We start from the raw sequence: 23,242 nt of genomic DNA, 5'->3' as shown, positions 1-23,242 counted from the left end.
AAGTTTAGCTCCAGTCTAGCCATCTAGTTACAATTAAATGGCTATGTAAAGTAAATAATATGTATAAAACCAATATTAATTTGTATGATTAATAAAGCCGACAGGCCACTGCACAGTGACTGTTGGTAAAGCTACTGAGAAAAAATATATATCTACTTAATTCAAATTCTGATCAATGAAGTTGTATGAGGATGTGGCTGTATGGCCACAGAATGAGGGTCGAGGGCACCTAATTTGCCATCTGTTCTTAGAATTTGCTGACTCTCCTACTATATGCTTTATAGATAGTATGAAAAACACTATGTGACCAGCAATAAATAAATCTGATTTTGTGTTAAATAAGATGGTTATATATAATATCTGATTCCCTTATTCAGTTCTTTAAATAGAACGAGGTTAAGTTGGCAGTCCCCTGGATAATATACGAAAAGAGAATAATTGAAACTCTGAAACCAAATGAGAACACTTTACTGGTCTTTTATATACAGTATTATATATAAATTATATGTATATATACAGAGACAGCATATATACAGGAAATAAGTAATTTACAGGGCTTAATAGTAGGCAGGTGGAAAGATGTTCATATCTCTGTATCTGGAACTTTTTACATTGCAGGTGTTTTTCCCACTTAGTACTCTTAAGAACCTGCAGAAAAAGGACTATTTTCTTGAGCATATTATGTAATGGTAACTTGCTACAACTATGGGAAACTCTCATATTACACCTTTACCAAGAAAAAAACATCAAAATGAACAAGAGAAATTCTAAAAATGAAGTAGTCTGGCACAGTATTACATAGAGTCTTATGGATTTAATATTTTTAAAACAAAACATTCTCATGAAAATTATAAACATTTGCTTTGGAAAAAAACAAAAACAAAAAAACATTAACTCTAATAATAATGCCAGCTACTATCTTGTATGTAAGGCACTGCACATGGTGTCTGATATGTGCAGACTTATTTAATCCTCAAAATCACCTTATGAGGTACCATTATTTCCATTTTTACCAATGGGAAAACAGAGGTTACAAGCTCTTAACATGATCACGTCACCACAGTGGCTCCGGATTCAAACTCAAGCCTGTTTTTAGCTTCAAAGCCCACACTCTTTCATCTATGTCAGATATTGCTTCTCTGTTGCATATCATAAAGGTTTTCCTTAAAACTCTCTTTTAAAGAAAACAGATATTGCTTATTTTAGAAATGCTTCTACACACTTCAACACCAACACAAAAATACTTTCACTTGTATTATACTAAGATGCATTTCTATTCCCTTCCCTAAAGAGAAGAAAATCATTTCTATCTCCCCCAGTGCCTAGAAGCCATTTTTCAATAATCTGTTGAAATGAATACATTTATAATTATCATTTTTTAAATGATCTTCAGTCTATATAAATACTTACAGAGGGTAGACAGCTTCATGAGTACAGTGCACTGTGGTAACATAGTCGGGACTTGGATTGTAAAGCATCGTATACCAATCAGAAAGCATTAGTACTCGACATGAACGGATATACAGAACACCAACTGGATCACTCACAAGTAAGGTGATAATAGCTGCCATACTGCATTCAAATAATGCAGTGATGTGCTGGAAAAGTGCACTGGAACTAGTAAAACAAAAGTAGCACAATTACCAGAAAATTTTCACTATTTAGATGGCTTTAAGAAAACTTGTATGTTCCAAATACAGATTCTAAAAGGAATGTTTAACTGATAAATCCTGAAACTAAAGTATCTTCTAAATAGGTCAGAAAAGTCAAACATGAAAACCACTTGAGTTTAACCCTCCATCCTAAAAAAGGGATTCTCATCCCAGATAACACTATGCCAGTATTTTCTAAATGTAAAGAGCAGAAATTAAAATGTTCCTTTATCTCAAGTGACTTGCCCAACTGTTTAGAATGTCTTAGTTACCTATGCATCATTATCTTAAATATAAAAAGCACAGAAAAAAACTATATTAATACAGATTAGTTATCAAGTATAATAATAAAAATTATAAGTTCATCATCTAACTCAATAACTAGAACATTAGCAACCTGTATTTACCTCTGTTCCTTCCTCATTCCCTAATCCTGGCTCTTCCCCAAGAGGTAACCATTATACTAAATTCTCTTTATCACTTTTTCTGAAGTTTTTATTCCAACTAGATTATGCTTCAAAACCACTCTGTCTAGTTTTGCTTATTTTTAAAAATTTATTTATTTGAGAGAGAGAGAGAGAGAAAGAAAGAGCACACATGAGCAGAGGAGCAAAGAGAATCTTAAGCACACTCCCCACTGAGCATGGAGCCTGACTTGGGGCTTGATCTCACCACCCTGAGATCATGACCTAAGCCAAAATCAAGAGTTGGATGCTTAAGTGACAGAGCCACCCAGGCACCCCAAGTTTTGCTTATTTTTAAACACTATAAAGTGATACACATCTTTTTTCCATTCAAAATTACATTTCCAAGATTTATCCATGGTATTGTTTATACCTAAAGTTGTCATTTTCACTGCTGTATAATATTCTGTGTGCCCATTCCATTGTTTATCCATTTTTGGTGTTTTCCAGTTTAATTATAATGTGAATAGGTATGAATTTCTTCTTTATTCTGCTTGGAATGTGTTTTGCTTCCCCAGAAGCAATTCTGCAAATCTATTTTTCACAATTTCTGTAAAATCCAAATATATCTTTAAATGTTGGTTCTCCTTCATTTTCTCTATTTTTTCTGAAGACTCTTATTAGAAACTATGCACAAATTTAATAAAACTTTTCATTCTTACACAAGACTCTTTCAGTTAACTCTAGCTCAGTTTCTCTGGAAGCCAAAGAAGGGTAAAATGTCAACTTTACTGCCAGGCAACACTACTTAGGATACGAACAATTCCTTGATTGGCCAACTGTATCTGGATTGAGGAGAACTATAAATAAGCAATAAGTATCTGATGGGGACACCATGGTCTGGTTTGACTTCAGCAATTCTTATAACTGGCATGTCCCTTGCAGGACTCTGGCAGCTATACTTACGTGGAAAGGTTACAGAAACACTGGCTCCTTCAGGGCAAAAGACCTTAAGCTTGGACTCCCACACCCACTCAAGTGTGTATTTTATCTTCCTGCAGCTGAGCTCAACTGCTTCAAAAGTTGATGCTGCCTTGTAGGCAAGTTGTGTTCCTTCCAGGTAAACTAGTGCCTGTTATGACCTATGGTAGACTCTAGATAATGTTTAATTGAACCTAACTAGATTCCCAGCAGGTATTACAGACACATATTAGTTTCTTAACCTATGCTTCATTTCTCTTAATGTATTTCCTGTTTTCTACCTCCTTTTCTCTCAGCATTGCATTATTTCTTCAGATACATGTATCTCCTAATGCACTAATTCTGCCTTCAACTGTTTAATCTGCTGACCTACCATTTTAAAAATTTCATTTCTAGAAGTTCTTTTTGTTTTTTCAAACCAATCTGTTTGTTCATTCCCAATAATTTCTTGTTGACTCTTGGAGATCTTTGGGACTACATCCTTCATTTCTTTAAGCACTATACAAGCTGCAGTTTTATGGTGTATAGCCGAAAACCCATTCTCTGCAGTCCTTCGGAAGCATAACTATATTGTTTGTCTACCCACTCTCATAGTGATTTTATTTGGTTATCATGGAGTATACAGTCATTAATAAATACTGATGAGTAAGAGTTTTATGGGCCTAAACTGAGAATGGAGAAGCTGCAAAGAGGATCTGCTACCCACTACCATCTTGGGCTTCAGCCTCTTGAGAGTCCAAGCTTCACACTGGCTGCCTCAGATTCAGTACCTGCTGCTGGCAGCAATTAACTGCAGGCAACAGTCCATTCCTACTGTCTGCTCTGTCACTCTGGCCACAGCTTAGGGTGGGTTGGTTTGTTTTCTAAAAAAAGAGAATTCTTGGAGATATCCCATCTCCCGTGAGACCAGCAATGTATTAAATAGTATTATCTTTTCCAAACTTCAATTATTTCTTGCAGGAGTGTCACTTGGAACTCCTAATTAGCCCATATTATTGGAAGAACTCCTGCATGATTTTACACAGTTGGAAATAGTGAATATGTAAAGAAACATTTACAATTTCAGATAATATAATCTAGTATTTTGCTTCCTTATAGAATTCATATTTTTCGAAGCAATATCCCAACCTCCTTATTTCTTGCTATTACTTTTATAACCTTACTAGTCTCTTTTCTCATCATGCCCCCTTTCAGTCTGTCTACAGCCAACCACATAATCTTTACAAAACAAAATCAGATCCTAAATCTCCCCTTATTAGACTATTCAATGAGTCCCACTTGTCTTTCAGGAAAAATACTCTTTACCAGCATTATTTTCTACATATCCTGCCCATGCTACCTTCCTTTTCTCCCCAAGGCTCCACACATGTGGGCATGCTTCACTTACCTATCTGGCAAGCTGTGTATCCTTTAAGAACAGCTCTGGAGCTATCCCCAGGTCTAATGAATATTTCCTAAGATTCCTGTAGCCCCAAATCTCTTTATATCCTGGTCTCATTAGTCCTTATTTCTCATAGGACACTCAGCTCTCATTTCTTGAATATACTGTGTGCTTTTTGGCCTCCATTACTTTTGCACATCTTTTTCCCGCTCTTTCTTCAATTCCTATCAAAATCTACTCACTCTTCAAGTCCAGCTTAAAGTCAGTTTTTTCTTCTGTGACACCACCCTATTTTGAGGAGGCAAAATTAATTTCTTTCTTCTATATTCCAGTCTTAAAATGCTCCAAAAACCTCTATTATGGAACCTCATAAATATTGTGATGGCTTGTCTATCTCAACCACTGGACTGTGAGCATCCACATTTCAGGCATCTCTGAATCTGGCAACCCAGTACAGCATCTGGCACATTGCAAACATCTTTAATGATTGCTGAATGAATACATCTTAAAAGTTATGAATTACTTTTCATAAGAACAAATAAGAACAAATCACATAAGAAGCACAGCTTCTCACTATACTGCATAAAATTACGAAATTTTGATTATCTTTGCCTTGATCTTTAAAAAAAAAAAATTAATACTCAACTCTGGGGAAAGCAAAAGTACCAGAAAGGAAAGTTCTGCTGAGAGTCTGGCCCATGCATTCTCAATGGGTGACTTCACTCCTAAGAGGGAAAGAATTGGCTCTTGGGGATAAAATAATCTTATATTTATTATATATATATATATTATATATGTATTATATATATTATATATATAGGATGCACACAAATATATATAGCACATAGATGCATATACAACATAAACAGATAAACATTTATGACATTAAAATTTTATTGGGGTAGGTGGAATTAGGAAAAAAGAGTATCTAAAAAGGCTCCTTATTTAAGGAAGTGACAATGAATAAAAGGTTGAGAAACACTGGTCTAGCCTGAGACAAGTAGACCTCTACTTCCTTGGTTACAAGGGCAACATCTCAGGAAAATGCAAATGATGGCTCTTATGTACTCTGCTGCCAATTTCCTAGGCAAAGCATACCTAAATTATGCAAACTCCTTCTTTTTAAACCCACTTGCTTTTCCCGCCTGAGCACTAATCACTCCTCGGCTCTACCCTCAAACCAAACCCCACCCTTTGCTCCAAGACTCTCCCTCCAAACATACCTGATGTTTTAATTCAAATGCATTTGGTAAGTTACATCTCTATACCCCCATCTCTTCCCTGCTTATGGCTGATAAGTTCCAACCAACTAGCTGAGCAATTATTCCACTTTAGCTTTCAATTTATCACATCTCCTTTCTTGCCTCCATCTCTCATCGTTCTAAACAGAAATTAAAAGATGAGAGCTACTTTTTAAAAAACCTATTCACAAAAAAAAAAAAAAAAAAAAAAACCTATTCACGGTTCAATCTGAAAAAGAACAAATGCTTTTCCAAGATAAATAATCAGCCTGGATTTATTAGGTGGGATCCAGAAAACTACTAATTCTATTTCCATAGGCCTATCCTTTCCACTACCATCCACACTACTGGAGTCGAGCCATCCCTACTTCTTGGAAAGTCTTCTAATATGCCTCACCTCTAATCTACCGTCTACAGAAGTCATTTTCCTAAAATATACAGCCAGTGATGCTACTTCTCTAAACAAAAACCTTCACCAATAAATCATTCACTCAGCAAATACTAAATGAGCACCTGTTATGTGCCAGCTGCTGTGCTGGTTTCTGGAGATTCCATGGAAAACAGAGATGGACACTGCCTTCACAGACTTCTAATCGGGAGATGGGAGGTAATAAACTTAACCATAAACTGTATTGAATGCTAAATGCAAAACAAAACCAATAAAATGAAGAATGCTATTAAAAAAAGAAAAATAAGGGGGACAGACCTACTGTAGATTGGGTCAATGAAGTCTTCTATGGGTATAATTTAAACTGAAATCTGAAGGGAAAAAAAGCGGCTAGGTAAAAAGTTGTAGTCAGAAGGAGAAGAGAGCATCTGAGGCAGAGAAGAGGTGGTGAAAGGGAAAGGACCTAAAGCAGAAAGATACTGAGAAGATACTAATTTAGCTCCTCAATCCCAGTATAAACTTTTTCACTTCCTTGAACCTTCACATTCTGGAGGCACCTGAGTGGCTCAGTCTTTTAGGCCACTGACTCTTGGTTTTGGCTCACATCATGATCTCAGGGATGATGCCCTGCCATCAAGCTCCACACTCAGCGCGGAGTCGGCTTGTATCTCTCCCTCTGCTCGCACGCGCAAGCACGTTATCTTTCTCAAATAAATAAACAAACATACTTTCACATTCTGGTCTCAATCTACTTTTCCCACTCTCCTGTTTATTACCCTTCTCTGATGAGCCATCCATACTGACCAACCCAGACTACTTCCAGTCCCACCTTCGATACAGCAACACATTTCATACCTCCATGCCACTGTTCCTGCTATTTCCTCTGCCTAAAATGTTTTTTTTTTTAAAGATTTTATTTATTTATTCATGAGAGACTCAGAGAGAAAGAGAGGCAGAGACACAGGCAGTGGGAGAAGCAGGCTCCATGCAGGGAGCTCGACGTGGGACTGGATCCCAGGTCTCCAGGATCACACCTCAGGCTGCAGGCAGCGCTAAGCCACTGCGCCACCGGGGCCGCCCCTAAAATGTTCTTTTGAAGTCTTTCACATCCCACCAGGCACAATTTATCTCTTATATTATTTGTGATTCCAGAGTATTTTCTTCATAATGCCTTTTTTTTTTTAAATTCATAGAGGCACACAAAGAGAGAGAGAGAGAGAGGCAGAGACACAGGCAGAGGGAGAAGCAGGCACCATGCAGAGAGCCTGATGTGGGACTCAATCCAGGGTCTCCAGGATCACACCCTAGGCTGCAGGCGGTGCTAAAACCACTGCGCCACCGGGGCTGCCCCTTCATAATGCTTTTTTTTATAGATTTATTTTAGAGAGAATCTCGTAACAGACTCCCCACTGAGCACAGAGCCTACATGCAGGCTGTAGGCCTGGCCCCCATGACCCTGAGATCATGACCTGAGACAAAACCAAGAGTCAGATGCCTAGCCCACTGAGCCACCCAGGTGCCCTTCATATTTAAAAACTGATTTATATTATAATTAGTTGTACACACACTTGTCTTCTCTATAAGATTATGACTATAAACCACATCAGTTATTTGTTTACCTCCTCCCCTGATCTAAACATAAAACACAGAGCTCAATAAATGCATGTTGATTTAATGTTTAGTATCAGTTTTCATAATTAGGTTGCAGCTATATCATTTTAACTTCATTATATATAACTAGTATTAAATCAAATCACAAAGAATTTGTTCAATATACAGTTTGTAATCATAATCAATTCTTTGTAGAAAACCCATAAAGACTGCAATTGAGAAATGAAAAGAAAATTCTTTCAAGATCATTTAGAGTAAAACAAAGGACACTTCCCTTTATAATTACTGAGGCATGCCTTATCATTTAAGTTCTCTTGCCACAGTCAGAAGTAATCAGAATATAAAGCAAAAACAGGTTCACCGCAAAATTATTTCATAAGATCTTCTAAATTATCATTATTCTAACATCAGTCCATCCAGATACATTCACACAAAGTGCTAACCTCTTTTTCCCCGAGTACCATTCAATGAAGAACCAATGTAAAACAAGAGGAAGCATAGCCATAAATCCAAGATACAGCCAATCATAAAGTTCTGGAGACTCTGTGCAAGGCTGACAATATTTCTGTGCATTTGTTCTCTGTCCTCTCGGACATACCTACAATATAAAAACAGTATTTTATGTACAGATATTATTTTAGAATATTAATATCCCAAAGTCATTCTATAAAGACATCTCATTTCAGTTTAAACACATATATATATGCGCATCTTGTAGAAATAAAAAAGAAAGTGCACACGTAAAAGAAATCTACATTGTATTTGGTTCATCTGTATAACACTCTTTCAAAAGATTCCTTTTGCTAAGTTATTAAAATAGTTGACTAACATTAAATCATAAACTTAGTAATGCTATATAAAAATAATTGCAGAGAAAAGTTCTGGAGTTTTAATATTAACTTACTGCCCAAGACACTGCACTATAGAATAAGTAATTAAAAATTACTATAAAATTATAAAATGTTTTTAAAAATACTTAACTGTGACTGTTAAGATGTATTTTGGACAATATGACAAGAATTTTATTAATGCCTCATTTTTATAAATTAATGAGGATATTGAAGAAAAAAGATATTTTACACTTGAAAATACTTCAAAAGCAAAGAGAATTTAGCAATGAAATAACATTCAAATGTTAAAATTAAGACTTACCCCACATTCTCCATATATTTCAGTTGAGCCATTTTTAAATAATAGGGTCTTCCCACAGTAAAGTCCAAGGCATGCTGGTTGAATATCGACAGCTTTTTAAAAACAAATGCCAGTAAAGTAACATCTTTTGTGATTATAAAAAATAATATATTAACAGCTGAAGAACTTGGCATAAGTATCTCATCACAGTTCAATAAGAAGTGATACATATTAGACAAAAGTTTTTATTTTTAAAGATGCAATTATTTTTAAAGTTAAATTTCCCCTTTTACGCTGTGACACTGCAGAAAGTTATACTGCAACCTCGTGGTTAATGCTATTCCTAATGATTAAGACCCCTCAACCAGCAGAGTGGCATCTACCCCCTGAATTCAAAGCTTAACCTATTATGTCTCCAATGGCTCCAGCAGCTGGTCCCCCTCGATTAGTCTAGACTTTTGCATTTTCATTTTTTATTTAGAAAACTAATAGAGGATCACCACCTCTTATTTTGCCCAGTCAGAACATTAAGTGTGCACACAAACACAGAGACACATAGAATATCACCTTCGTTTATAATAGAACACATTTTAATACCAGAAAAGCAGAAAAGATAATAATTTCAAAATAGGAGGTAAATGTATTTAAGGTAAATAAATTCACCTTTACAAAAAGCTTACTCTACTCTCCTACATTTCGTCATTTTTGTTGAGGACAGGTGAAAATTTCATCAAGGTCGTCCCTGGGCCTCTGACCAATATCTGGGAACAACTACCTTAGAATCAACCCCCTGCTCTCAAGGCTTGTGCAAAATATAAAGTTCTTCTTTACAAAAAAAAAAAAAGGGGGGGGGGCCTAGAGAAGTTATTAAAGGAGTTCTTTTTTTCCATCAGAGACATCCGATTTCCTTCATTCATTCAATAAATGTGCATCATTATGTATCAGATTCCATGGCTAGGGATTTCTAAAGATCCACAGAGCAACAAACAAGAGTCTCTGCCCTCAAAGAACCTACAGCCTAGAGGAGAATAAATCCAAAACAACTGTGGTCAAATGTGAATTAATTTAGAAAATTATGCATTTTATGACTATTGTGGGGGCCAAGGGCAGGCTCTCAAAACGTCCCACTTTGACATACTGATCATTTTAAGTAAAAGTTACTTAAGAAACAAGAGGGGCAAGGACACTCAGCCCTCCTTTGTCCCCCTGAAAGCAGAGAACAAATCTCCCACGTGAAAAATATCCTCCCTATACTAAGACATAAAAAGACATCCTTATTACCAGTGTTAATGACTTTAAAGTCAAAAAAGCTGCAGAAAAAAAAGCCCTGTTACTTTTTCACTAAGCTATTACCTTATTCCAAACACCTGTTTTCCTTTTCTTGTAAATTCCTCACAATTTAATTGCCTCTTTGTCAGCAATGCATTATAGAACTGCCTGCCTTGGTCAGTTCTTTAGGTCTCAAAACCATACTTGGGCCTTCATGCACACATAATAAAACTTGGCAGGTTTTTTTTTTCTTCCTGTTAATCTGTCTCATGTAAATTTAATTTTCAGTCCAGCTGGAAGACCCTGCGAGTAGAGAAGAACTTTTCCTTCATTTCACTATTCTTGAATAATTTCCCAAATTCTTCATGAATTCACACTAGAGACCGCTTGGTCCACAATGCCCTTTCTCCTTTCAAAGTCAAGTAGGCTTTTGATTCTTTCTCCTTGTGCTGCTGAGAAACAACAGAAATAGCACCCACTACAAGGTCTCAGGTTTAACATTTTCACTTTTACCACATTTCTGACTTCTTACCCATGGGCTTCTTTACCTTAATTAGCACTTCATTTTTAATCAATTGTAATCACCTATGTCCTAAACAACTAAGAGACAAGAATGAATTTTCAGAGTTTTTGAGAAGACAGAAGCTGAACAATTGGAGGCTTCTTCCACATGGATTTTGCATTTAGTGGATGTTGAAATAGATACATCTGAATGTGAATAATCTAAAATTCTTAAAGCCCAAGGCCTGAAAACCACCATGGTAAACTAAAAACAACAGCTCATCACAGACCAAACGGCTCAGCACAGGCCACTCGCCGTGTCCGTTCAGTTTCCCCTCCCATTTCCGTTTATCGGAGGGTGGTTAAAATTTTAAGATCCCCCCCCTTTTTTTTTTTTGCAACGGTCTTGTCCCTTCGTGAAGGGCCTTTAAACTTAAGGTCTGATGCTGCAGCGGGCAAGAGTCCTGCAGGCAATTAGCTTCCGCTTCCCTTCCTGTTTGCTGGCACTTACGCCCGCGCTTTAAAGTCTCAAGTCAACCCTCACCGATGCTAAACCAAGAGACCAAAACAAAGGGGCTGAAGCGACCTCCCGAACGGCCCCGGCCTGGCCTTGGTCCCGGCGCGCAGCCCGCCTCCGCCGCAGCCCGAGAGCCGCCGGGACCGCCCCGCCCCCGGGGGACCTCCAGGGCCCGCCACACGAGGATGCGCCGCCATCCCGAGGCCGCCCGCGGGGCAGAGCCCGAGTCGCCGGCGCGGGGACTGAGACGAACGCTTCCCGGGACCTCAGCGCCCACACTCACCCATGGGCCGCTCGCAGGTCTCCCCGAAGGAGCTCCGGGACCAGCCGCCCCGGCAGCAGCGCCGGACATCCGGGCCCCGGCCGCCCCGGCGGCTCCGCCTCCCGGTAACCCAGGCGACCACCGAGGCCCCGCCCCCGCGCTTCCCGCGGCTGCCCCGAGGCCCCGCCCCTCTCGCGAGGAGCGGGCGGGCGGGCGGGCGGGAGGCTGGAGGCTGGAGGCCGGGGGCGCGCGCGGGCGGGCAGGTGGCGGGGCTCCCGGACGCAGGCGATGGCGAGGCCGCTGGCGGTGCCGCGGCTGCCCCCGCACGACCCGGGGACGCCGGCGCTGTCGGTGGTGGACATGCACACCGGCGGCGAGCCCCTGCGCGTAGTGCTGGCGGGGTGTCCGGAGGTGGCCGGCCCCACGCTGCTGGCCAAGCGGCGCTACATGCGCCAGCACCTTGACCACCTGCGACGGCGGCTCCTGTTCGAGCCGCGGGGGCACCGCGACATGTACGGGGCCGTGTTGGTGCCTAGCGAGTTGCCGGACGCGCACTTGGGCGTCCTGTTCCTGCACAACGAGGGCTACAGCTCCATGTGCGGCCACGCGGTGCTGGCGCTGGGCCGCTTCGCCCTCGACTTCGGGCTGGTGCCCGCACCCCCGGCCGGCGCCCGCGAGGCCCGCGTCAACATCCACTGCCCGTGCGGGCTGGTGGCCGCCTTCGTGGAATGCGAGGACGGCCGCAGCCGCGGCCCGGTGCGCTTCCACAGCGTCCCAGCCTTCGCGCTGGCCACAGGTAACGGGCGGCACCCTCCCAGCGACTAACCACGCTGTCTGTCTGTCTGGCTTGGGACTCACGCAGTGCAATTAACCCACCCGCGAGCCTTTGCAATTAATAAAAGGATTACTCAAAATCAATGCAAGTGTGTGTCAGCATCTTAGTCTTGCATACTTGTGCGAGGCGTGCAATTCGACTACCGCGCAGATTAGTTCATCTTGATCTTGAGCCTTGAGCACAGAATTCCGTGTCTCCCTTATTCAGCGCCTGTTCCCCCACTTTCAGACATTCCTAGAGATTTCACAGTTGGGTAAGTCTGATCCGGGCAAGGAAAGTGCAAAGAACAGCTAGTGTACCAAAGTTCATGAGCTGCTTCAGAATACACTTGGTAGACACTAACCCGAAATGTTACTAAACCCTGTCTTGTTTTCCTCACCTATAAAAAGCGCCTTCCCCACTTCTTTGGGAAAGAAATAAGAATGGATGGACTAGGCAGTTTATAAATTAGGAACATACAGATGTTGCTGCCTTTTTTTTTTTTTTTTTTTAATTCGCTCATGATAGACATAGGGAGAGAGAGAGAGAGGCAGAGACACAGGAGGAGGGAGAAGCAGGCTCCATACAGGGAGCCCGACGCGGAACTCGATCCCGGGACCCCCAGATCACGCCCTGGGCCAAAGGCAGGCGCCAAACCGCTGAGCCACCCAGGGATCCCCTGCTCTTACTCTTTAACAGGAACAGACATTGAGTCCAAATCCTGACAACCCCTTAAAGCTAATCAAATTACTAACCTCTATGTGCCTGTGTTTTTTCATTTGTTATCTCATTGAGTTTTTGGTGAGAAATTAAATGAGAGCATGCAAGATACTTAGAAATTTAAAAAATACATTCCTAGTGGCAGAAAGATACAGGGTTGCTAGTTAAGAGTTCTGCAGGTGTGCTGACCCTTTAAAAAGTTTTGGTGGGTTCCCTAGCACAAAGCCTAGTCATGTAAAACAGGATGTATGTAACTATAATCCTTACAAAGAGGGAGATCTCTCCAAGGTAGTCATTATTGGAAGTGACCTGGGAGCTAGTTTGGTCAATTCAGGAAAAGGGTTATCACTTCTCATAAGTCTTCAATGCATGCAAATCATTCTATTAGATCTTTTTTTTTTATTTCAAGTTTTTATTTAAATTTTACTTAACATATGATGTAATATTGTTTCAGAAGTAGAATTCAGTGATTCATCACTTACATATAACACCCAGCAGTCATCACAAGTGCCCTCCTTAATACCCATCACCCATTTAGCCTATCTCCCTATCCACCACTTCCCCTCCAACCCTGTTCTCTAAGTGTCTCTTACAGTTTGCCCCTTACTCTTTTTTTTAACTTTCCCCTATGTTCATGTGTTTTGTTTCTTAAATTCCACATATGAGTGAAATAATATGGTATTTGTATTTGACTGATTTCACTTAGCATAATATACTCTAGCTCTATCCACATCATTGCAAATGGCATCATTTGCAAAAAGATTTCATTCTTTTTGATGGCTAAGTAGTATTCCATTGTGTATGAATATACCACATCCTCTTTATACATTCATCAGTTGATGGACATTGGGTTCCTTCCATTACTTGGCTATTGTTGACAATGCTGCTATAAGCATTCTATTAGATCTTGATCTTTCTTGAGGATTTGGATTCTAGATGCAGTAATAGCCCAGGCATATGTCAGTCTTAGGGCAACCTCAGACAGCTAAAACACACAAGTTGATGAAGAATTCTCCTGCAGAAATTGATGGCACTTTGGCCTCTAGGAGAGAAAGGTATAATATCTGCATTGGGGGCGGGGGAGGGGGGAAATGGCACTTGAGATAGACAGGAGTTTGTTTAGGATTGCATCTCAAAAATCTCAGCAGTTTAAATGGTTTATCTATCCTATTTCTCCCTAGGCAACCCCAGCTGCAGACTGGAAGCACTCTAGATTTGTGGGAAATGACAGCTAGCAGTAGGATCACCAACTATATCATTTTTCAGGGCTGGTTGGGGCAGGGCAGCCAATCTCTAAGCACAGTGGCTACTGAGAGCATCACTGTGAGACTATACAATAGTCAGTGAGCAGAAATGGTCACTCTGAGTCATTTAAAAAAGTCCTAAATTCTCTATTTTGAAAAATGCTACAAGGGTAGACTGATAGTGTTCAGGGTCACTGCTCTGCCCCTCTTCATCATGATGACCTTGTGAAAGGGATCCCATGCCTCAAGGTCATCATCTACAAAATGAAGATGACAACAGTACCCACCTCAGAGGATTGCTGAGTTCATTTCCATTCCAATGTGTTAAAATGTAAACTACTTAGTTTTGTTACTGTATTCAAGCGCTAGAACAGTAGGTAGTCAATTAATATTTGTTGAATGGTAACTAAATAAGTGAAATTGGGAGAAGAATATGGTAATTAGCAAATGAAATTATCCTCTTAAGAACCTTATCCTGGGGTGCCTAGGGCTCAGTCAGTTAAGTGTCTGCCTTCTGCTCAGGTCAGGACTTCAGGGTCTTGGGATGGAGCCTGCTTCTCCCTCACCCTCTGCCCCTCCACCCTGCTTGTGCTTTCTCCCCCTCATATAAAATAAAATAATAAATAAAATAAAATAAGTAAAATAAATAAATAAAATAAAATAGGAACCCTATTCCGATTGGAAATTAAACTTTTGGCCTTACTATTAACATTATTGTGCTCCTGATTTGTGCCAAGCACACCCCACACATTATCACATGGAATTCACACAACAGTCCTTTCAGAAGTGAATAGCAGTTCCATTTTACACACAAAAACACCAAAGCTACACTTAGCTTAGCTTTCCAAGCTTCCAGCAGCCCCTTATCTCCATCTGCTTCCTCATACTCCTTTCATTAAGTCTGATTTTTATGTTGTACCAGCATCAAGATAAAGGCATGTTTCATTCATGGTTGCTCTTTTACAGGTATATTTTACCTTCTTCATTATAAACTTGCTCTGTTTTGACACATCATTTGTTAAAAGGACTCTGGGCTAGCCTGGAACTGATAAATATATATAACTTACACAGAAAAACCTTTTTTTTTTTTTTCACTTTGTTTTGACATTACAGTTGAAGAAAGCCAATTTGTGAATAGGATCAAAAATCCTATATTCAGCAATTCCTAGCAGTATGAGAGTGGACTTACAATTTCCTTCATAGTTTTCACAGGTTGATGTCCCAGGATTTCTCTTCTCTCTGCCTCTATGAGGTTTCCTCGCAAAGACCTTCAGAGTAGTTAACAAAATAAGTATATATGATTTAAGAAAAACATGGCATTAGATGTTCTAAAACTTATGCAAGCATCATTAAGTTAAAAATCAATGCACTCAGCTAAAGGTCTATTATCATTTGATGCTTTCTCATTTTAAAAATGAAGTTGTGCTTCATTCCTTTTTATGATAGGAAAAAGTGCCCCTCCACCAAAATACACATATTAAAAATGCTGTGCATCGTATTGCCAAAATACTATAAACAAACTTATTTTCAAACATATCTTTTTTAGATCTCTTAGTGGATGTTCCTGGTCATGGAAAGATGGCGGTAGACATTGCATATGGTGGGGCATTTTATGCATTTGTTAGTGCTGAAAAGTTAGGCCTTGACGTTTGTTCTGCAAAGACAAGGGACCTTGTGGATGCTGCGAGCACAGTGACAGAAGCAGTCAAAGCTCAGGTCAGTACAAACACTGCTTTCCTAACAAGTGCTCTCCTCTGCGGCAGAGAAGAAATATAAATTACATGTCTACACAGAAAAGTTAAATATCTATATATTTAAATTATTAATAGTACTAGAAGCAAGGTACTGGTTACAATCTTGGGCTCTATAGCAAGAATATCTGGGAGTCTTATGTGCAAAGGACTTAGAATAGTGCCTGCCTATAATAAATGGTCAATAAATAACTTATTAACTTTAAATATATACATAGTAGTATAATTTATGGTTATTTACACACAGAAAATGTATCAAAAAGTATTTCACTAATTTGAAACACATATGCTTTGCTTTATGTGGTCATTCTGCAAAACTTGCAAATAATAAATGTCAATTATAGATCACAAAATAGATTTCATTAAATCTGATCAGACTGTCTCTAGATGTTCACGGTCTGATTCCTCTACCTTATCCCCTTCAAGCTCCTGAAAGTGAGCGTATGACTGCCATCGCCTCTCCTGTTTGAGCAGCCATGGCCAGTCTGTAGCTTAACCATCCTGGGGTCAGTGCTTCAAAGAGTGTGAGCATTTGGAGTGTGTATGTGTATAAAATAGGACTGTTCCTTTAGTAGAGGCTATATGCAGGACAAATTCCTTAGAAAGGACTTAAAGTTTGAAAAGAATCATAACTTCAATAAAACCATGTTTATTTATCTAGATAAAGACATCATTTACTGCCTTGACTCAAAAGGTATTTTTAAAATGAGAGTTAAAAGTGAAGCCCAAGAGTGCCCCATCTACATTATTTATAAAAATAAGTTTGAATCAAAATATTTATTTTACATGTAATTTTACATGACAATTTACATATGATACTTTTTTTGTTATTATTTGTAGTTTAAAATTAATCATCCTGAGAGTGAAGACCTTTCCTTTCTGTACGGAACTATATTAACAGATGGAAAAGACACTTATAGTGAGGAACCAACCACCAACATCTGTGTGTTTGCAGATGAACAGGTATTAAAACTGTAATGTTTGGGACAAAAGCCAGTGTACAGACCTGGAACACTGTGAACACTCTTATCTTCATTTATTCTGAAACAGGTTGACAGAAGTCCTACTGGCTCAGGAGTGACAGCCCGAATTGCCTTACAGTATCACAAAGGCCTTCTAGAACTGAACCAGACCAGAGCCTTTAAAAGCAGTGCAACTGGCTCAGTATTCACAGGGAAGGCTGTGAGGGTGAGTGACACCCTTAGCTTCTTGTGTGTTACTTTGGAAACTGAAGAGGTCTGAGTTGGGTGTTCAGTAAGTTTCACTCAGCTCTGAGAAGAAAACTTTAAAGCAGGCCTGTAAAACCTTCTGATCAGCTACAACTGTGGATAGGAAACTGTGGGCATCCCTAAGGTCCTTTCCAAAGGTCCACAAGGTCAAAACTTGGTATGCATTAACATTAAGACATTTGTTTTTCACTTTCATTGTCACATGAGTGTACCATGGAGCTCTCCAGAGGCTACATGATAGGTGACAACCCAACCCAGTTGCCTAATCTAGTAACTGACATTTAATCATAAGATTTAGTTATCCTCATGTTTAAAACTTAGGAAATGAGGGGCACCTTGGTGACTCAGTTGAGCATCAGACTCTTGGTTTCAGCTCAGGTCATGATCTCAGGTTGTGAGCCCCTCCAGGCTCCATGCTCTCAGCAGGGAGTCTGCTTCTCTCCCTTTCCATCTGTCCCTCCCCCACTCACACTCACTCAAGTGCTCTCTCTCTCTCTCTCTCTAATAAATAAATCTTTAAAAATATTAAGAAATAAAAGGATACTCTGTAAATAAGATTTGAAGTTACTTCTTTTATAGTTAATAATTCTACTTGACGGGACAGCTTCACCCACACCACGTGCCCTCCCTCTCTGTCCAGACTCTTCCAAGCTCTTGGATGGTACCTTCTCAGTCTCTTCCCCTGCCCCCCTCACTGTCCCTGTCCTTCCACTTATGGGTCCCCAGAATTTCAGCCTTAGTTTCCTTCTCATCTCATCTGTATTTTGATGCCACTGGGCAATTTCACCCGCTTGTGAGGCTTCGACCCACTCCCAACCACCCTGATGAGGACTCCCAAACTTTCATGCCTCCCATGCCTATGTGTGCCTCTCTCCTGAGTCTAACGCTCGTATTCCCAACTGCCCACCAAACTCATCTCAAAATGACTGTTAGAAAGTTCTTCCTTCCCCCTGAACATGCTCCTCCTGTCTCATTTCCTATCTTGATTAATGGCAGTACCTGCCTCACTTCCCAACTAGGAGCTGTGCCCATGCTGAGCCCATTCCTCCTCCTCACCTCCCACACATGCTAGTCCCTGGGCCAGCCAGTCCTGCCTGCAAAGTAGCTCTCTTCTCTTCTTCATCTTCCCTAAAATCTGTCCTCATGATTCTAGAGTCAGTCAATGAATGAAGGCTACCTCTGAAGAAGTTTCTAGGTTTCTAATTGCTTTCCTCTCAGATTTATTCTCATTTTACAGCTAAACTTAGCTAAACACAAACCTGATCATGTCACTCTCCCTAAAAACCTTCCATTACCTACAAGATCCATCCTTGAGTTTTCTTTAAAATGGTAGAAATCAAGATGATGATGACTTTTGGGCCAGACAGAACATGAGTGCAGTATTTTGATATTATACTCCTTTCATCTTTTCTCAGGAAGCAAAATGTGGGGATTTTAAAGCTGTTATCGTGGAAGTTTCTGGACAAGCCCATTACACAGGTACAGCAAGTTTTATAGTGGAAGATGATGACCCTCTGAGGGATGGATTCCTTCTCAAGTGACTTCTTCAAGCTTTTCAGAGCTTTTTCTGAATGATGTGGAAAATGATATGAAACTGTATGACTTCTTTCTAAAATATTATGCTGTGACTAAATATAATCATTATACGTGCACATGTAATTGGTATAAATGCCACTTAGGTCTAGCTTTTAAAATGCTGAAAATTCAGAATATTTTTGTAGTTATTAACATATAAGGTAAAATTCATACCTTAGTCCTGTTACTTTTTAAATATTACAATATGCCACTTACTATAATTGTTTGTTTTAGACGCTCTTTGAATAATAGTTTGAATTGTAGCCCTCATAACAATGACTCTTACAAGTTCATTATTTCAGTCTTCCAGTTTTTGAGTCAAAGACATCCTATCCTGTACATAGGATGCCGTGTACATCCTACATGGGTAGGATGTAAGGAGGATGGATTATTATAAGGTACTCAACATTTAGCATACATAGCCTGGGAAGAACTGGGGTGGTTCAGCTTCTTTGGATAGATGTCACTTACAGCTGCTGCCAGGATGTTCTGCGGGCTGCAAAGTCCAGCTCCTACTCCAAGGTAACTGAAGTGCCATAAGCTGATGTGAGAAGACCAATGAATAATCAGACTTTTGTTATATCTTTAAGGCTCTTATAAAAGGGATTGTGTCATTACTGCATTATAAACACAGTGGGAATCAATGAATTACTACAGTAGAGTGAGTCTCATACACTATCAACTACGTGCCAGATTTAAAACTTGAAATAAATGTTAACTGTTAATTTTTGCTAGCTAATTGTCTGTGAACCAGTTAAAAATAAATTGGATCACTGAGTTAAGTGTCTTACTCTTGATTTTAGTTCAAGTCATGATCTCACACTTGTGAGATGGAGCCCTGAGTCAAGCTTTGCACTTAGCATGGAGTCTGCTTAAGATTTTCTCTCTCCCTCTGCTCTTCCCTGCACTCTCTAAAATAAATAAATAAAATCTTTAAAAATAAATAAATAAAATGTGATTTTTCAGTCACTATAAAATAAAGTATTAAAAAGTTATTCAATATGTGATGCTCCCAATAGTAGACTCCTGTGAAGTATTTTTTTCTGAGCATACAGAAGCTAATAAGTAATTAATTTTAACTGGTTTCATCATCAGTTATTAAGTCTGTGATTGAATTACCAGACTAAAATGAAAGCTTTATAGCTTTGTAACTTTATAGTTAATGTTCTTGATTTCCCTATTACACAAAAATGTTTTCCACTCATTTTCTATAAAATTCTGTGGTAAAGGTACCATTTATCCTCAAAAATGACACTACCACTAGTTTACTATGGGTAAGAAATTTTGTACACATTAGGGAGATTTGCTGTACTTTCTTTGTAAAATGAAAACAGAGGCAGCCCAGGTGGCTCAGTGGTTTAGTGCTGCTATCAGCCCAGGCATAATCCTGGAGACCCGGGATCGAGTCCCACATTGGGCTCCCTGCATGGAGCCTGCTTCTCCCTCTGCCTGTGTCTCTGCCTCTCTCTCTCTCTCTCTGTGTCTTTCATGAGTAAATAAATGAAATCTTTAAAAAATAAAATGAAAACAGAATTACTATTTTCTCTCCAAATTTCACAAGTCATAATAACTTATCTATGTTAAAAAGTAGATATTGCCCATATTTTCCTAAATTCTAATCCAAACCAGAGTGAAACCCTCGCAGTGATATTCACCTCTTCTGTATGTCACCATCTCTCTTGGAGTCAACACTAGGGAAATGAACTCCCACCCCACACCTCCATGTGACTAACCAGTCACAAAGCCCTACTTGAGTCTACCTTCTAAATACTGCTCACAATTATCCTTTCCCATCCTTGGAAGGGTCTTTCCTCATCAATTAACCCCTTTCAAGCCAACCTGCTTCCCCTCACTGATCTCTCAGCTCTAGGTACTTAAATGTGCTTGTCATAAACAAAATGACACAAACTTCCTTTGTCTGCTTCCGTCTCTAGTTTGCTGTCACCCGTTTCCTTCCCTTTGTAGTCAAATTTCTATATTCCCGACACTCTGCTCATTGGGTACATTTTCTTCCATTTGTTATTTGACTATTGTAATTTGGTTTCTACCTCATTATTCATTGGAAATTATGCCTGACCTACCTAACTGCCAGATCTAACAGTCACCTGGGTTTTTACCCAATGCATGGTGGGTGCTGCCGCACACTCCTGGCAGGGAAGTGTGGTACATTTTAGAGCAAGCACCTCCATGCCCTTGGTGCTGGGTCAGTCACAGAAACACTGAAGCTCTCAAGGTCACTAGATTAGTACCCAGTCTTCATTAGTACCCACCAGTGCTGCAACTGGGTGGGCCCAGGGCCATCTCCTCATCACCATCAAGTTGCGATGAGTTTTGCTCCAAGTCCTCTAGAGACTCCATAAGAGTTGGGGCACCCTCCTCTTCAACTCCTAAAACCCACAAATTCCATACCATCCCTCCTTAGGATGATGTGCCTCATACATGTGGGTATGAATTACTTGGGGATCTTAAACTAGATTCACATTTATTAGGTCTGGGGCAGGGGTGGGGGGCAGTTCTAGCAAGCTCCCAGGTGATGCTGATGCTACCGGTAGGACTGCATCTGAGAAGCAAAACTTCTTTAACCAATTTATTTTACCCATTTGGATCTAAGCTTTACAGATGAGCCTTCTTTTCACTCTAAAAGACATGAGGAGCCTATTAGCTCTCCGCCTAGAGGTGACCTCATGGTCACAGCAACTTTCCTGAGAAGAGGCTGAGAAAATGACCTTACTTTGAAAAGCAAAACAAAATGAAAATCCAAAACACAAGTCCTCTGACTTCTCAATTGGCCCGTATGCCTCATTAAATATTTCACTCATCTGCCTGGTTTTCTCCCTTTACCTGCTTCTTAATTCTTAATTTTTCTTCTCCCTCTTCACTCAACACCCTGACCCTAACCATCACATTCATGCCCATGCTTTTAGAGAGGCTGACAACTTCCAAATCTCTAAATTCTAAGGTCTAGAGCCATACTGCAGGTCTACTACTTGGTGGACAAGTCAAACTCATCCGCCTCCTAAAATGTGCCCCACCTCCTGTATTCTCTGCCCCGATGAATGGTACCCCCAGCTCTCGAGCCAGGAACTCACGATTTATCCTTGGCTCCTTGTTCATGCCCTTTTGTCTTTCTGCAGATGTCTGTGGATTCAGCAAGCATCATTCTCTTCCCCTAACTTTAGCAACAACACTCACTTTTTCCTGTGGAAAACTACCCATCCCTTGCATGCAGCCTTAGCTGGGATGGCCAGATTCTTTCTCACTGGACCTGGGATCTTGAGAGAAATGACAGAAAGTCTGAAAAATGGCTGAAGAAGACTTAGTCCAATAGTGCTTTAAAGAGATCACCTTCAATTAGTTTCTGCATCTCTACCTGCTATCTCTGCCCTGATTTCTCTTGTTCTTGGGGCTAGCTGTTAGATTTTTCTTTTGTAATTTGAATGCCCTCTATCCTTCCAATAAATGCCCTTTTTGCTTAAGTGAGATAGTGCCCTGTTTATATTGCTTACATCCAAAGACACTAGTCCATATACTACCTCCTTAAAATCTTTTCTCCTTCTTCACTATGCCTTAATTCAGAGTCTTGTCATTTCTCCTCTGGGTATTACAGTGACTTTTCTTAACTGGTCTCCTTGTTGCCAGATTCTCCTACGGTGAGGAAGAGGAATTAAGGTAGAAAGGATTCTAAGTTTTCGCCATATAAGCCTGATAGAAGATAGGGCCATTTTCGGAGATACAAAACGTTGAGGACCAAGGGTTTTTAGGGAAAGTGGATCATGAGTTCCATTTTGGTCATGTTGAGTTTGGGTACTTTTGCACATCCAGGGAAGATGCCACATAACAAGCAATAGGGTAGGCAGCCCTGGTGGCTTAGCAGTTTAACACTGCCTTCAGCCCAGGGCGTGATCCTGGAGGCCCGGGATCAAGTCCCACATTGGGCTCCCTGCATGGAGCCTGCTTCTCCCTCTGCCTATCTCTCTGTCTCTGTCTCTAATAAATAAATAAAATCTTTAAAAAAAATTAAAAAACAAGCAATAGGGCTTAGGCAAGAGATATAATATGGAATTATGAATATATCATTTTCAAACTCTGGGTGTAGGATGAGGGAGGCAGTTCAGAGCTGCTGAGGACCAGGCCTTGATGGACTCTAACGTTTAGAGGCCAATGATGGGGGGTGAACAGGCAGGGGGCATTGAGGCAAACAGGGCAGGCAGAAAACTAGGAGTGTGTGAGGTCCCTCTTGTCTTTCTGAGCCATACCTGACCATGGCCTTCCCGTGCTTCCAACTCCTATTGATCAATGGCTAGTGCCAGCACCCTATCCGCCCCAATGCAGTTCAATCTGTAACGTGGCATGTGAAGTGTTTGTAAGAGCGTGCCAGGCGGGACCTTTTCTGTTCCTGAATCTCCCAGCCTGATGCCAGGAGCTGCATCAACGGTGACTCCCTGGCTGGTAGTAGTTTAGACCCAAAACATACTACATTCCAGAGGACTGAGGAAGGCTGCCAGGAGGGCAAGGAACCAGTGGCTCTCTACCCTCCTGCCCCCATGTGTGAACCAGTAATGGTCCTAAGG

At 40.3% G+C, this 23,242-nt stretch overlaps 3 protein-coding genes across 7 annotated transcripts in view; 2 read left to right on the top strand and 1 right to left on the bottom strand.

The window, feature by feature from the left end:
- Positions 1 to 15,801, top strand: part of CCDC175 (coiled-coil domain containing 175) — a 102,407-nt gene extending 86,606 nt beyond the window's left edge. Inside the window, exon 21 of the mRNA XM_077909474.1 lies at positions 15,663 to 15,801. The gene's annotated coding sequence lies outside the window, so the exon portion shown is untranslated. The remainder of the gene's footprint in view (positions 1 to 15,662) is intronic.
- JKAMP (JNK1/MAPK8 associated membrane protein) overlaps positions 1 to 23,242 on the bottom strand; it is a 37,840-nt gene that overhangs the window by 13,742 nt on the left and 856 nt on the right. Inside the window, exons 1-6 of one of the 5 annotated variants that reach the window (XM_077909480.1) lie at positions 21,761 to 21,921; positions 19,143 to 19,212; positions 15,306 to 15,384; positions 8,811 to 8,902; positions 8,102 to 8,256; positions 1,411 to 1,617 (exon numbers count right to left, since the gene is read on the bottom strand). In XM_077909480.1, coding sequence (XP_077765606.1) covers positions 1,411 to 1,617; positions 8,102 to 8,256; positions 8,811 to 8,902; positions 15,306 to 15,384; positions 19,143 to 19,212; positions 21,761 to 21,831 — 674 coding nt within the window. In that variant the 5' untranslated portion in view covers positions 21,832 to 21,921. Of the gene's footprint in view, positions 1 to 1,410; positions 1,618 to 8,101; positions 8,257 to 8,810; positions 8,903 to 10,142; positions 10,463 to 11,359; positions 11,495 to 15,305; positions 15,385 to 19,142; positions 19,213 to 21,760; positions 21,922 to 23,242 lie in introns of those variants that run through there. The other 4 variants (XM_077909479.1, XM_077909481.1, XM_077909482.1 and 1 more) reach the window with 4 other exon arrangements.
- L3HYPDH (trans-L-3-hydroxyproline dehydratase) lies at positions 11,605 to 19,453 on the top strand. Its single transcript, XM_077909484.1, has 5 exons — positions 11,605 to 12,134; positions 15,663 to 15,832; positions 16,708 to 16,830; positions 16,918 to 17,055; positions 18,512 to 19,453. Exons 1-5 carry the CDS (start codon positions 11,627 to 11,629, stop codon positions 18,635 to 18,637), a joined length of 1,065 nt encoding a protein of 354 aa, XP_077765610.1. The 5' UTR covers positions 11,605 to 11,626; the 3' UTR covers positions 18,638 to 19,453.

Source organism: Canis aureus, chromosome 9 (assembly GCF_053574225.1).
Source record: "Canis aureus isolate CA01 chromosome 9, VMU_Caureus_v.1.0, whole genome shotgun sequence".
In the NCBI taxonomy this organism is placed as follows: Eukaryota; Metazoa; Chordata; class Mammalia; order Carnivora; family Canidae; genus Canis; species Canis aureus.
Note: the sequence above shows the minus strand (reverse complement) of the source record. Positions and strands in the feature narration are given on the sequence as shown.